The sequence below is a fragment of the Oncorhynchus kisutch genome, linkage group LG20 (assembly GCF_002021735.2).
Source record: "Oncorhynchus kisutch isolate 150728-3 linkage group LG20, Okis_V2, whole genome shotgun sequence".
In the NCBI taxonomy this organism is placed as follows: domain Eukaryota; kingdom Metazoa; phylum Chordata; class Actinopteri; order Salmoniformes; family Salmonidae; genus Oncorhynchus; species Oncorhynchus kisutch.
In genome coordinates, this window is record NC_034193.2 from 38,380,509 (window position 1) to 38,396,977 (window position 16,469).

General features: G+C 46.6%; 1 protein-coding gene across 2 annotated transcripts in view; it reads right to left on the bottom strand.

Moving 5' to 3' along the window:
* Window positions 1-4,367: 4,367 nt before the first annotated feature.
* Window positions 4,368-16,469, bottom strand: part of LOC109875530 (EGF-containing fibulin-like extracellular matrix protein 1) — a 28,717-nt gene continuing 16,615 nt past the window's right edge. For both annotated transcript variants that reach the window (XM_020467865.2, XM_031799631.1), the window contains 5 exons: window positions 10,657-10,776; window positions 10,347-10,466; window positions 9,889-10,012; window positions 7,064-7,256; window positions 4,368-5,966 (listed from right to left, as the gene is read on the bottom strand). In XM_020467865.2, coding sequence (XP_020323454.1) covers window positions 5,805-5,966; window positions 7,064-7,256; window positions 9,889-10,012; window positions 10,347-10,466; window positions 10,657-10,776 — 719 coding nt within the window. In that variant the 3' untranslated portion in view covers window positions 4,368-5,804. The remainder of the gene's footprint in view (window positions 5,967-7,063; window positions 7,257-9,888; window positions 10,013-10,346; window positions 10,467-10,656; window positions 10,777-16,469) is intronic.

The window sequence follows — 16,469 nt, forward strand, 5'->3', positions numbered from 1 at the left end:
CTTCCTGACTCTCAGCGCACATCGTTACAACATTAAAATAACAGCAAATTGATCAGAAATACCGTGTAGACATGGTTAAAGTTGTAAATGACTGTTGTAGCTGGAAACAGATGATTTTTAATGGAATATCTACATAGGTCTACAGAGGCCCATAATCAGCAAGCATCATTCCTGTGTTCCAATGGCACGTTGTGTTCGCTAATCCAAGTTTATAATTTTAAAAGGTTAATTGATCATTAAAAAAAACCTTTGCAATTATGTTAGCACAGCTGAAAACGATTGTTCTGATTAAAGAAGCAATAACAATGGCCTTCTTTAGACTCCCTAGCTGCTGGTTTTATCAGTCCCTCTTCCTCTCCCGCCGGCGCAGGGTTCTTCGTGAGGACAAGGACAAGACCCTTCGCTCGTGCATTGACTACCGGGGACTCACTCATCTTCTCTATCTTCGAGCCGCTCCAGGGGGCCACTGTGTTTTCCAAGCTGGATTTATGGAATGCCTACCACCTGGCGCGGATACGAGAGGGGGACGAGTGGAGAACCGTCTTCAACACAGCCGGTGGCCTCTACGAGTATCTGGTCATGCCCTTTGGCCTCACCAACGCTCTGCTGTGTTTCAGGCTCTGGTGAATGATGTCATCTGCGACATGTTGAACCGGTTCGTCTTCATCTACATTGACATCCTCGTCTTCTCCCGCTCCCCTCAAGAACACATGTGCCACATCCGGCAGGTCCTTCAACGCCTTCTGGAGAATCAGCTGTTTGTGAAGGCGGAGAAGTGCGAGTTCTATCACACCACCATCCTTTTTCTGGGTTACATCATCTCTGCTGGGAGTGTCCAGATGGATCCTGGGAAGGTGAGAGCAGTGATGGATTGGCCTCAGCCTACATCCAAGGTGCAGCTGCAACGTTACCTGGGGTTCGCCAACTTCTATCGGCACTTTATCCAGGGTTATCTGGGGTTACAGCACCCTGGCTTCCCCCCTGTCAGCACTCACCTCGCCCAAAGTTCCGTTCACGTGGTCTCCAGCTGCTGAACGGGCATTCCGGGACCTCAGACATCGCTTCACCACAGCTCCCATTCTGGTTGATCCTGACCCATCTCGTCAGTTCGTGGTGGAGGCTGATGCTTCAGATGTCGGAGTGGGGGCTGTCCTGTCCCAGCGTTCTGCCCTTGACCTCAAGCTACATCCCTGCACCTTCTTCTCCCATCGTCCTCTCCCCAAACTACCCTCTGCCAAAGAGAAGGCCCAGCTCATGGACTGCCCGTGGACATGGTCTCCGACCAGGGTCTTCAGTTCTCGTCGCAGTTCTGGAAGGCGTTCTGCACCCTCATTGGGTTGTCGGCCAGCCTGTCCTCCAGGTTCCACCCCCAGTCCAATGGCCAGTCGGAGCGAGCCAACCAGGACCTCGAAACTACCCTGCGCTGCCTGGTCTCCGCCAACCCCACCACCTGGAGCCAGCAGCTTGTGTGGGTCGAATACGCCCGCAACACCCTTCCCTGCTCTGCCATGGGCCTATCTCCATTTCAGTGTTCCCTGGGCTTTCAGCCCCCACTCTTCCCTGAGCAGGAAGAGGAGGTTGGCATACTTTCCGCCCAGATGTTTGTCCACCGCTGTCGTCGTACCTAGAGGAGAGCCCGGTCGGCCCTCAAGACCATCTCCAGGTATCGTCGACAAGTGGTTCGCCATCGGACCCTGGCTCCCCGGTATTGTCTCGGGCAGAAGGTATGGCTATCCACCCGGGATCTGCCCCTCTCCTTTCCCCATCTCCAAGATCATTAACCCCTCTGCTGTCCACCTTCTGTTGCCACGTACCATTCGTATTCATCCTACATTCCATGTGTCTATAATTAAGCCCGTGTCTCACAGCCCTTTGTCTTCTATTTCTAGGCCCATCCCTCATCCCCATGTCGTCGATGGCCATCCGGCGTACACGGTGAGACACCTCCTGAGGGTTCGACCATGGGGCAGGGGCTTGTCCCCGCTAGAGACATCCTGGACCTAGCCCTCATCGCCAACTTCTACCGCCGGCACCCCGGTCAACCAGGTATGCGCCCAGGTAGGACGTTTCACCTGTCTTTGTGATTGTCTCCATCCCCCTCCAGGTATCGCCCATATTCCCCTTTATCCCCTGTGCATTTATACCTGTGTTCTGTTTGTCTGTTGCCAGTTCATCTTGTTTGTCAAGCCAACCAGCGTTTTTGTGTCAGCTTCTGATTTTCTCGTCCTCCTGGTTTTTGACCCTTGCCTGTCCTGACCCTGTACCCACTCACTTGACCACTCTGCCTGCCCCTGACCCTGCCTGCCATCCTGTACCTTTGCCCCACCTCTGCCTGACCTGACCCTGAGCCTGCCTGCCGTCCTGTACCTTTGCCCCTGTTGCTGTAATTAACATTGTTACTTCGAAACAGTCTGCATCTGGATCTTACCTTGAAACCTGATAGGATTAGCTAACACAATGTGCCATTGGAACACAGGAGTGATGGTTGTTGATAATGGGCCTCTGTACGCCTATGTAGATATTCCATTAAAAATCAGCCGTTTCCAGCTCCAATAGTCATTTACAACATTAACAATGTCTACACTGTTTCTGATCAATTTGATGTTATTTTAATGGGCATTCTGTCAAAAACAAGGTCATTTCTAAGTGACCCAAAACTTTAGAACGGTAGTGTATGTTAACTTGCAAGAATGTTTTATATACACTGCTTAAAAAAAGAAAGGGAACACTAAAATAACACATCCTAGATCTGAATGAATGAAATATTCTTATTAAATACTTTTTTCTTTACATAGTTGAATGTGCTGACAACAAAATCACACAAAAATTATCAATGGAAATCAAATGTATCAACCCATGGAGGTCTGGATTTGGAGTCACACTCAAAATTAAAGTGGAAAACCACACTACAGGCTGATCCAACTTTGATTTAATGTCCTTAAAACAAGTCAAAATGAGGCTCAGTAGTGTGTGTGGCCTCTACGTGCCTGCATGACCTCCTTACAACGCCTGGGCATGCTCCTGATGAGGTGGCAGATGGTCTCCTGAGGGATCTCCTCCCAGACCTCGACTAAAGCATCCGCCAACTCCTGGACAGTCTGTGGTGCAACGTAGCGTTGGTGGATGGAGCGAGACATGATGTCCCAGATGTGCTCAATTGGATTCAGGTCTGGGGAACGGACGGGCCAGTCCATAGCATCAATGCCTTCCTCTTGCAGGAACTGCTGACACACTCCAGCCACATGATATCTAGCATTGTCTTGCATTAGGGCCAACCGCACCAGCATATGGTCTCACAAGGGGTCTGAGGATCTCATCTCGGTACCTAATGGCAGTCAGGCTACCTTTGGCGAGCACATGGAGGGCTGTGCGGCCCCCCCAAAGAAATGCCACCCCACACCATGACTGACCCACCGCCAAACCGGTCATGCTGGAGGATGTTGCAGGCAGCAGAACATTCTCCACGGCGTCTCCAGACTGTCACATGTGCTCAGTGTGAACCTGCTTTCATCTGTGAAGAGCACAGGGCGCCAGTGGCGAATTTGCCAATCTTGGTGTTCTCTGGCAAATGCCAAATGTCCTGCACGGTGTTGGGCTGTAAGCACAACCCCCACCTGTGGATGTCCGGCCCTCATACCACCCTCATGGAGTCTGTTTCTGACCGTTTGAGCAGACACATGCACATTTGTGGCCTGCTGGAGGTCAGTTGAAAGGGCTCTGGCAGTGCTCCTCCTGCTCCTCCTTGCACAAAGGCGGAGGTAGCGGTCCTGCTGCTGGGTTGTTGCCCTCCTACGGCCTCCTCCACGTCTCTTGATGTACTGACCTGTCTCCTGGTAGCGCCTCCATGCTCTGGACACTACGCTGACAGACACAGCAAACCTTCTTGCCACAGCTCGCATTGATGTGCCATCCTGGATGAGCTGCACTACCTACTTTATTTTTTGAGCAGTGTATTAGAGCTACAAGTTTACTTCCTGCCTATAAAATAAGACATTTTTATTGGCAATTTTCAGTCTTTAATTACATTTTATTATCACACCAAGAAATAATTTCATATTGATATGTAGCCACATGTGGTTCCACATAATATTGTTGCCAGAACTATGTATCTATATGGTAGTTATATAGGTATATTATATAGGCAGGTACATTGCAACCACAGTGTAGGTACACATTGTTATTTATAGTAGGTCTACAACTGTTACCTCCTTAACACTTTTTACAAACAGACATTTGCTCAAAATTGACTGTTAAAACCATAGAGATATGCAATACTGTAATTACACTACCTACCTATATATAGTACATACACAGTTGAAATGGCATGTTATTGGAAGTGGAAAACATTTGATTGAATTGAGCTTCCCTGTTGATTGTCAAGCATGACATTTATTTCCAAAAATCTTATGGAGTCAAATCCTCTACTTAAAAACCTGAGATATCTCAAATTGTGATACCATGACTCCTTATGAAAGGCACTCTGTGTTGAAATGACCTAACTGTTTGTTGCAGATCGTTGATTGGAAATGCTGTGCAGGATCAAAAGGCACTCTGGCACACATACAGACATGTTAAGCAACAATTCCCCTGCCTATATGACCAAACAACACTGCCAATGATTTCCTGAAAAGTATCATTTTTGCGTCCAAAAGCGTTATTGCTTTATTCCCAATGGGCAGAGGTTGCCGAGCAACTCTCCGATGGGGGTTGACGTGATCATACATTTCCATTCGTTAAGGATGCCATTAGATTACAACACATTGCAAAATGTTCCATCACTGTCCTCACACTACAATTGTAACCCAATAAATCACACTTCACCAATAAGCTTGACTGTTTTAGGTACCTTTGTCTCTCTTCTAATCTCGGTTAACCCAGAACTAAAATCTCACGTAATTTGGTCAGAAACTCGAAGTCCGTCCAAGAGATAATCTCTCTTCAAGAAAACTGATACAGATATGTCTCTTTTCAAAGACAATTGGTATTTATAGTGACATCACATTGCATTACTGTACATTTCTTTTCAACTACATAAATGAAAAGCTCTCCAAACAAACAAAATCAGTGATCTTTAAAGGGGATACGATGTGATTGTGAACCTCACTTGGCAACTATGGTAAAAGATAAAAAAGGGCAAGTGTGATTTCAAACACTGGTAATTTCTCTATAGGAAAACACATCTTGACTAGACTAAGGTTGAGATTTCACAAAGATTTCAATGTAATGAGAACTCCTACTACTCTGCAATACATACATTTAGCAAGGGATGAATAAGAAGGATTGTGTTCAATTTAAGTCACGTTATGCTCTTACTATGTTATCGTTAGCCAGTGATGCATAAAATGACTATTTTGTGGCCTGGCTATTTCACCCTCCTGCTCCTACAGTATGTGCTCTGTGTGTGTGTGTGTGTGTGTGTGTGTGTTGGTTTTCACTGCAATTATCCAATGGTTCCTTCTCTAAGAAAGGAATACACACTGAGCTAAAACAAAACAATTTCACCCAGTCCAGTGCTCAACCAGCAGATTAGACAATATACATTCAATCACAATTTATACAGCCATCAATTTGAATGAAAACTGGCCAAAACAGGACAAGGACCAGGAATGGGAAACCCTTGCATGGAGTATGTGGATATCTCTATTAGATCCAAGCAGTACAGAGAGTGTTAGGCCTTGTGAGGGTCTGGCAGGGAGTAAGAGGGCTGAGTAGTTTTGCATTTTATCCACTAATGGATAATATGAGATATGGGGACAGGTAAACTGATCTAAGATCAGTGCCTAAGAGCAATTTATAACTGGAACTTAGAAGGCATAGGGTCCCACGATGATGGTGAGCCGGAGCAGAGAGCTGGAGCGGTAGTTGAGGGCATTGTTGTGGGTGACCATCTCCAAGTCGACCACGTGCTCCCGCGGTCCGGTCAGCGGCTTGGTCATCACCAGCATGGCGCTGACGTTACTGGAGCGCTGGTAGGTTAAAGGGATTATTTAGGTTAGCATGTTCTGAGGATGCTAACAAGGGTTCTATCACTACCATTATTTTACACTTGTTGGATAAAAACAAGCAATTGTCAATAAACATTCCTAAAATGTTGATAGAACAAAATACGCTAGACTAGAGTGGATAATGTTTTTGTCTGTGAAATAGATAAATAGCAAATGGCAGTGTAAACACTTTTTTGCGCATTTGTCACAGTAAACTTGCAGTCACACGGTGCTATGTTGTATGGTCCTTCTACTACAACTTGGGGGAAAAAATGCAGTTTATTAGGCTACAGATGAAATAAGTAATGATACATTTTACAGAGTGGTGAAAGTTCAGTGAACTTGATGCTCCTTTCCAATAAATATTGAGGGTCTTAATTTGTATGCTGGTGACATGATTATCGGTGCTTGGCTGCCAATTGACAAATAAAACTGATCTTGCGCTTATCCATAATCTCATCATGTATCCTCTGCACTATGTACAGCTGTTGGCTGGAACAAAGCACATTTGCTGTTTATCGCAGACTTTTTGTGCCAAAACTATCGACAAAGTTAAAAGTGGGATGGAAACATATTGAACAGTTTTTTATTCTGTAAATTAAGTACCTTTTTATGTGCACTTCGTCATTAAGCACAGCTTTTTAGTCGCAAGAAGTCAGTTTGATGGAAACACACCACTGCTGGTAAAATTTGTATAATTTTTGGTGCAAATATTAGAATATTTGCCTCAAACCTACTTTTTATTTGCTTCAAACTACTTTTTAGATATCCAATAATAAATGATTTATGTGGGAAATGTGTGTGAGCTATCCATTTAAGGGTAAGGGATCGCAATGAGGGGAAGTCAAAAGATGATTTAATTAAAGGGACTGTCTCACATGATATTCCCAAAATAGCAAAGGGCAACCAGAACATCTGAAACCACCCCCTACCACAAATAAGTGTTTAAATAACAGTAGATGAGAGATCATTCAATTACGCTACCACTTAGGTAGAAAAGCAAGTGACAAATGCTGACACCATCTGACATGATGGTAATGTTAATGCCTGGTGAGTGACTGAAACATCTCTGGGCTCACCCTGAGGAAGAACTCCCCTCCCTCGTTGCCAGACTTGACCCTGAAGGTGTTGTGCATGTTAGGATAGACGCTCGTGGCCTGGATCTGGAAGATGTCGGCTGGGACGGAGCGCTCCGACGAGATGCTCATGTACTTGTAGACGATGGACGGTGGCAGGCCTCTGCACACTGTGGGCGACTGGCAGCTGCAACGCCTACAGACATGCAGAGACAGAGAGAACCATTGGATGTGGTCATGTTAGCAGATACTTTTATACATACGGCCTGTGGTTTTTAGCTATGTGGTCATTTTAGCAGACACTTTATCAATCTCGTCCTTGTGGCTTTGTCTACAGTATGTGTTTTTTTTAGCTAGCACTTTTATTGATGTGGTTTTGTGTAAATGGTCATTTTAGCACTTTAATACATATTGTTTTAGCTATGAGGTCATTTTAGCTGACACTTATCCATGTGGTCCATGCTGTCTGTAACTCCCCACCAATGTGTGTAACTTATGTTGTAGCCTAGATACTGACTGAAAAGCAGGGGGGGAAAAACACTTACACTGCCTGGCTGCCTCCTGCTTATAGTTGCAATTATGTAATCTTAACCTTATTAACCTAAATGAGTTTATACGTCATGTCGATCATATCCTCCTAATTTTTGAGAATGGTTTGATCCCTCGAAGGTATAGGCCAAGTGAGAATAAAAGGCTGAGTGAGGGAGCAGCGGAGGAGCAGAAAGTGCGTAAAGTTTTTTTGGCGTGAAGTAACACGTAAGGTTGTTTAGTGCACGGGGGAAAGGAATCCTCAAAGTCAAATCAAATGTTATTTGTCACATGCTTCATAAACAACAGGTGTAAAGTAACAGTGAAATGATTACCTCCCAATAATGCAGAGAGAAAGGAAATAGAGAAATAATAGAAAAGTAATAACACAAGTTAATAAAAGTAATAATAAACACACAATGACTTGGCTATACACACAGGTAGTACCGAGTCAATGTGCTGGGGTACGAGGTAACTGAGGTAGATATGTACATATAACTAGGAATAATGTGACAAGGCAACGGGATAAATAATCAACATTAGCAGCAGTGTACAGGGCCTTCAGAAAGTATTCATACCCATTGACTTATTCCACAGTTCGTTGTTTTACAGCCTGAATTCAAAATTGATTAAATATTTTTTTCTCTCTCACCCATCTACACCCAAATACCCCATAATGACAAAGTGAAAACATGTTTTTAGAAATGTTTGCAAATTTATTGAAAATGAAATACAGAAATATCTAATTTACACAAGTATTCACACCCCCGAGTCAATACTTTGTAAAAGCACCTTTGGCGGCAACTGAGTTAGGAAGGACGCCTGTATCTTTGTAGTGACTGGGTGTACTGATACACCATCCAAAGTGTAATTAATAACTTCACCATGCTCAAAGGGATATTAAATGTCTGCATTTTAATACATTTTTTATCCATCTACCAATAGGAAAACCTCCCTGGTCTTTGTGGTTGAATCTATGTTTGAAATTCACTGCTCGACTGAGGGACCTTACAGACAGTTGTATATGTGGGATACAGAGATGAGGTACTCATTCAAAAATCATGTTAAAGACTATTATTGCATACAGAGTGAGTCCATGCAACTCACTACGTGACTTGCACATTTTTACTCCTGAACATACAGTATTTAAGCTTGCCATAACAAAGGCATTGAACAGTTTTATTTGTAATTCATTTGCAAAAATCTGGAAAAACAATTCCACTTTGACATTATGGGGTATTGTGTGTAAGCCATTGATCCAAAAGTCTCAATTTAAATCAATTTTAAATTCAGGTTCTAACACAACAAAATGTGGAAAAAGTCAAGGGGTGTGAATACTTTCTGATGGCACTGTATGTGATGAGTCAAAAAAGTTAGTGCAAAAAGGGTCAATGCAGATAGGCCCTAGAAATGGGACTTCCTCTGACACCGCCTGGTATAGAGGTCCAGGATGGCATGGAGCTTGGCCCTAGTGATGTACTGGGCTGTAAGCATTACCCTCTGTAGCGCCATGCGGTCAGATGCCAAGAAGTTGCTATACCAAGCAGTGATGCAGCTAGTCAAGATGCTCTCAATGGTGCAGCTGTAGAACATTGAGGATCTGAGGGCTTATGCCAAAATCTTTTCAGCCTCCTGAGGAAGAAGAGGCATTGCTGTGCCCCTCTTCAAGACTGTTGGTGTGTGTGGATCCTTAGTGATGTGGACACCGAGGAACTTGAAGCTCTTGACACGCTCAACAACAACCTCGTCGATGTGAATGGAGGCATGCTCAGCCATTTGTTTCCACGATCAGTTCCTTTGTCTTGCAGACATTGAGGTTGTTGTCCTGACACCGCACTGCCAGGTCTTTGACCTCCTCCCTATAGGCTCTCATTGTCGGTGATCAGGCCTACCCATAGCCGCGGGAAGTAGGGGTGCTGAGGGTGCTGCAGCACCCCCTGATAAATCACAATAAATAAAAAAAATACTCATAAAAAATGAATAATAATAACCAAATTAGTGCACTAGGCCTTTATTACTCCTGTATGAGCGTAGAAAAATACTTCTCAGCAGAGCAGAGAAAAATACCCCCCTCCGTTGACAGCAACCCCAGCCCAAAACATCATCCCGTCAGCAAATAAAGGTCATGCAGCCACTCTATGTGGTCATTTAAGGGTCCATACTATGTATACTATGTAACCAACTGGATTTGAACCTGGGTCTCCTTCACCCCACAATACTGTGTTAGCCCGCAAAGACTTCAGGTCCCAGTCAAGGTCATCATGTGATTATCATCATGCATTTCACCGGACCATACTCACCCCTCTCCTGTCTTCACATAGGGCTCATGGCAAGGGTTCCTGGGGTAGCAGCGGAAACCGCCAAAGTAGTTCCAACACATCTCGTCCTCGCGGCAGTTGTTTCCTGTTTCACACTCATCTATGTCTGTTAATGGAGAAAAAATGTAGTCAATGGTAATTTCAATAAGAAAATAGCTTAAAATAGATTGAGTTTAGTGCAACTGTCTTGAGGTCTTTGTAAACAAGCAATGCGTAGCTTAAAACTAAATGTGAAACTATAACTATCTCATGTACTGTTTGTTAATCAAGTCAAATACTGACTTTATACCAAGATACAAGTAAAAATCTAGGCCTAAAGCCAATGAGTTATCATTGGGGATTCAGGTAAACAGGTATTGAGATTCATTATTATGACGTACGACTTGCTGCTGGTGTAAGAGAGGGCTAGATATTATACTAGTTGAAACAGGCCTATTTACCTTGGCACATTCGGTTGCCTTGGAGCTGGTATCCCTCGGGACAGGCACAGACATATCCTCCAGGCTGATTCACGCACTGCCACTGGCACATGTAACTCGAGAAGGCGCATTCGTCGATATCTACGAATATATAAATATTATGAAGTCAACCCTTAAAGAGGAGAAGGCTGACAGAAACTTCTCAGGAAAGAAAATATTAGATGTGAGTGGGGGGATTGTGAAATTGTATCAGTATACATTAAGGTACTGATAAATATACACGGAGATTACCAAACATTAGGAACACCTTCCTAATATTGACTTGCAGTACCTTGGCAGGAGGCTTGGTTAGAGGCTAGCTCATAACCCTGCTCACACTGGCAGATGAAGGAGCCCATGATGTTGTAGCACTGGTGCTGACAGGGGTTGCTCCCCTCACACTCGTTCACATCTGCAAGACAAGGAGGGACTAATAAATTAAAATAAAAATTGCAGAAAGGCAGAGCGGAAGTGGAAAAAGTCAAAATTTCAGGTCCATTATGATATTCCAAGAGAACAACTTGACACATACTGTATAACAAGGCAATTAGAAATGCTAGACGGGCTCATTTTTCTAACTTGATCACTAATAACCAGAATAATTTGAGATTGCTCTTCTCGACCATTGATGGCTGATAAATCCTACCCCCGCAAACTTATTTGAACTTTTCTCCACATCTAAATGTGATGAGAGATAAGATAAAAAACATTAGGCTTGGTATCAGCCAAGCAAGACCTGATGAGAAGTTTGATGATATGTGCCTACCATGCAAAGGCACTATGGATTTATTCTCCTTGGGTGACACAGACATGCTCAGGAAAGTTGTCACGCCTACTCCCGATCTCCCGTGTCGGCGCTCAATGTCGCCGGTCTAACCACTGGTCCTGGCAACCCACATTACACACTTCTGGCAACCATCATTACGCACACCTGCTCCCGATCGTTATGCACACCTGGACTTCATCAGTACCTTGATTACTTCCCCTTTATCTAGCCCTCAGAAGCCTCAGTCTTCAGGCTGTATTGGTTTTGTCACGTCTGCTCCCGCTCTTCCCTCCCTCTGGCGCTTGAGGGCGCCAGATTGCCTTGCATCACGCACTCCTGCCATCCATCACGCACACCTGCCTTCCCTCGTCACGCGCATCAGCGTTATTGGACTCACCTGGACTCATTTATCACCTGTTTATTTCCTCCCCTATATTTGTCAGTTCCCCAGCTCTGTTCTCCACGGCTGCATTGATTGTTTTTGTCTTTGTTTTCTGTATGCTGACGCTGTTCCTGTCTCATTCTATGTCCATTATTTATTAAATGTTACTCCCCGTACCTGCTTCGTCTCTCCAGCGTCAACTCGTGACAGAATGCAGCAGCCATACATACGAAGCATCGGGGAGTACTGGCGTTCCAGTTGGTATGGTGGCATCGGCTCTGGGTCGCCACCGATGGAACCGTGGTTGCCTAGCCAGCTCGTCGGGCTTCCACTCCCTCGCTGGCTCGAGAGATTTCTTGGCCCCGGTTGGCTCGGATGGCGCCCATCCCACGTTGGGCCTCAGCTGGATCGTCAGTTCTTGTTTGCCCAGCCGGTCCATGAGTTTCTTTTTTTAATTTGTTTGTTTTGTTGGTGACGTCAGGGTGGATTCCACCGCCGATGGAACCGGGGGTGCCTAAGCCAGACCGTCGGGCTTCTCCGCGGCTTTCGATTGTTATTGTCTTCTGTATGCTGACGCTGTTCCTGTCTCGTTCTATGTCTGTTATTTATTAAATGTTACTCCCCGTACCTGCTTCAGAATAGTGCCTCAACAAATGGAAACAGCAGAAAATCCAGACATCTCCAGAGAGTCGGCGAACAGGGACACCTAACCCCACGACCAACTGGCGCAATTGGGTACGGCTCAACATCATCCGAGGGGCATCACCTCCAACTAGTGAAGGACCCTCTACCACGAGCTGCCCCAGCGAGCCAGTCCCCAGCCCATCCAGCAGTCCACCCAGGTCAGCGATGCCCGATTGTCCCGCCTGTACAAATATGAAGGAACTTCATCTAAATGCCGTGGCTTCCTACTCCGGTGCTCCTTTATTTCACCCATCAGACAGGAGCCCGTACCACTGAGAGGTCCAAGGTTGCCATAGTCATTTCCCTGCTGACTGGACGGGCGTTGGAGTGGTCTACGGCGGTCTGGGAGAGAGGTGAGGGGTTCCTATGAAAGGTTCATGGCTCTGTTCAGGGCGGTCTTCGATCATCCAAAGGAGGGCAGAGAGGGAGGTGAGCGCCTACTCCAACTCCGGCAGGGTGCCCAGACTGCTGCGGAGTACGCCCTCACCTTCCGGACTGTGGCAGCCTCCAGCGGATGGAATGAGCCAGTACTCTGCACCTTATTTATAAGGGGACTGTGCGAAGAGTTCCAGGAGCTAGCGTGTTAATACGACAACCTCTCCTTGGATACGGTCATCCTGATGGCCACCTGTCTGGATAACCTTCTTCGGGAGAGTCAAAACCGCCATCGCCATCACCTCCTACCTTCCTTATTTGGCCATCCTGAGACAGAGCCTGAACCCATGGATGTAGGGTCCACACACCTACACGCAGAGTTTGGGCTCTGTCCCTATTGTGGTCAGGAGGGTTACCAGCTTCGGGTGGAGCCCAACCAGGGGTCCACAAGGGCAGAGGGACAGTCCCGTGATCATCCGTCTCCTGGGGTAGGCGTGAGTATTCCATCGTCATCACTTTCCACCAAACCTGTTCTGGTTTCAATTTCACTGGCTGGCTGTCCCTCCTTTTGTCTTTACAGCTCTAGTGGACTCCGGTGCCATGGGGAATATCATTGCAGACAACACTACAATGGTAGGCTTGATTACCAACAACGACGGCCTACAGGGAGGAGGCGAGGGCCTTCTCGGAGTGTGGTGTCAGGAAAATAACCTCACACTCAATGTCAACAAAACAAAGGAGATTATCGTGGACTTCATGAAACAGCAGAGGGAGCAGCCCCCTATCCACATCGACGGGACAGTAGTGGAGAGGGTGGAAAGTTTTAAGTTCCTCGGCTTACACATCACGGACAAACTAAAATGGTCCACCCACACAGACAGCGGGCTGAAGAAGGCGCAGCAGCGCCTCTTCAACCTCAGGAGGCTGATGAAATTTGGCTTGTCACAAAACACTCACAAACTTTTACAGATGCACAATCGAGAGCATCCTGTCAGGCTGTATCACCGCCTGGTACGGCAACTGCTCTGCCCATAACCGTAAGGCTCTCCAGAAGGTAGTGAGGTCTGCACAACGCATCACCGGGGGCAAACTACCTGCCCTTCAGGACACCTACACCGCCTTCACAAGAAGGCCAAAAAGATCATCAAGGACAACAACCCCCCGAGCCACTGCCTGTTCACCCCGCTATCATCCAGAAGGTGAGGTCTGTACAGGTGCATCAAAGCGGGGACCAAGAGACTGAAAATCAGCTTCTATCTCAAGGCCATCAGACTGATGGCCATCACTAACATTGAGTGGCAGCTGCCAACATACTGACTCAACTCTAGCCACTTTAATAATGGAAAAATGTATGTAATAAATGTATCACTAGCCACTTTATATAATGTCTACATACCCTACATTACTCACCTCATATGTATATACTGTACTCTATACCATCTACTGCATCTTGCCTATGCTGTTCGGCCATCACTCATTCATATATTTTTATGTACATATTATTATGTACTTATTCATTCCTTTACACTTGTGTGTATAAGGTAGTTGTTGTGAAATTGTTAGGCTATATTACTTGTTAGATATTACTGTATGGTCGGAACTAGAAGCACAAGCTACACTCGCATTAACATCTGCTAACCATGTGTATGTGACAAATAACATTTGATTTGATTTGACAAGGCCCTCGCCTCCTCCCTGAACATCACCTCTCCTCTCCTTTTCCGGTTCAAGCACTGCATAGTCAACCACTGGGAACTGGGACAATCAGACACATCACATCACAGCACCACTCATCATCACCATGGGACCCCTGCACCGAGAAATCCTTCCCTTCCTCATCATCGAGGCACCAGTACACAAAGTAATCCTCGGCCTCTCGTGACTCCAACCATCTCGTGACCCCACCATCTCCTGATCGAGGTTGGAGATCAACGCCTGGGCACCCAGATGTCGGAAGACCTGCTTTCCCTTACCCTGTGATTCCATGTCGGTTGAGAGTCCTGTGGTTGCCCTCCAGGCCAACATCCCGGAGGTAACCAGGATCTCCGGGAGGTTATCTCCAAGACCTGTGCTACCTCTCTCCCTATTCGTAGCCCCTGGGACTGTGCCATTGACCTGCTAGCAGACTCTGTGCACTGTCTACCCACTGTCGGTGGTTGAAACCAAGGCTATTGGAGGAGTACATCCAGGAGGCTCTCTACAGGGTTTCATCCATCCATCCACTTCCCTGCGACGGCAGGCTTCTTCTTCGTGGCCAAGAAAAGAGGGAGGTCTACGTCTGTGCATCGACTACAGAGGTCTCAATTCCATCACCACCAAGTACCTCTACCCTCTCCTGTTGGTGCCGGCTGCCATCGAACAGCTCCACGGGGCCCTGTTTTTTACTAATCTGGACCTGCGGCGTGCCTACAATCTGAACAAGGTGTTCGGGGACATGCTTGGGCGTCAGGTGGTCGTGTATATTGACGACATCCTGATCTACTCGGCCAACTTGGAAGATCACACCGCCCACGTCCGGGTAGTCCTGGGACGCATCCTGTAGAACAACCTGTACATCAAAGTGGAGAAGTACCAGTTCCATCAAGCCGCTGTCTCCTTTGGATACCGGATCAGCCGACAAGGAGTGGTTATGGATGAAAGGAAGGTCGGTAGAAAGGTCAGGGCCAGTCCCAACCAACATAAAGGGACAACGTTTTTTGGGGTTTCCCAACTTCTACTGCCGCTTGATTAAGAACTTCAGCTCTATCGCCTCTCCTCTCTCTCCTCAAGGGTGACCCCCGCAAGTTGGTGTGGAGTCCTGCAGCCGATGAGGCCTTCCACCGACCGAAGGGGCGTTTCACCTCGGCCCCGTTGCTGAAACACCGAGACCCTATGCTGCCCTTTGTGGTGGAGGTGTCCTGAGTGCACATATCATTCCGCCCACCCGAATCATTGTCCTCGTGCTTTGGGATGTAGACATCTGCCAAGCTCTGGAGAGGGATCCCGCGCCTGCTAGCTGCCCTCCGGAGCACAGCTACATTCCCAAAGAGGTAAGGGATTGGCTGTTGACCTGGGCGTACACATCCCTTGCCGCTGGACACCCAGGTATCACCCGCACCATTCAATCCATCTCCGCTAAGTACTGGTGGCCAACCTTGGTGCACGACATCGTCCGCTACTTCAACACCTGCTCCGTATGTCCCCAAACCAAATCTCCCCGGCACGCTCCAGCAGGGAAACCCTTTCCGTGCCTCAGCAGCCTTGGTCTCATCTGTCCATTGATTTAATCACTGATCTCCCCTCTTCCGGGGAGATCAGCACAGCCAGAAGAGGACTGGCCAACCCTCAGAGCCTGGTTCCTCTCTAGGTTCCTTCCTAGCTTCTGGCCTTTCTAGGGAGTTTTTCCTAGCCACCGTGCTTCTACTTCTGCATTGCTTGCTGTTTGGGGTTTTAGGCTGGGTTTCTGTACAGCCCTTTCTGACATTGGCTGATGTAAAAAGGGCTTTATAAATAGTTGGAGGTGTTAGATGTGTGGGAGAGAACACTGAGTCTGTTCAGAAAGCTCAAAGGCTCAATGCACCATTCCCCTCATACCCTAGCCTGCTTCCAGATATGTTTGTGCTGTATTTATTGCCAAATCCTATGGTCATTGACAACACAAACAGATCTGAGACCAGCCTACTCTTACCCTGCTGATGTAACTCATTTTATGACGACAGTGATGGACACAAGGTGAGAATTATGTCATCCTGGAGGCTGGTAGTCTGTGGAAACAAGTTCCCCTTTCAACCACACACACACACATACACACACTTCCAGTTAACAAAGCCCGGCTGACCCTGCTTTTGGCTGGTGGGATTGGGAGGTGAATAGCTCTAATGATCAAAGCTGGCCTCCACTCAGCATATATGAGGGGAAA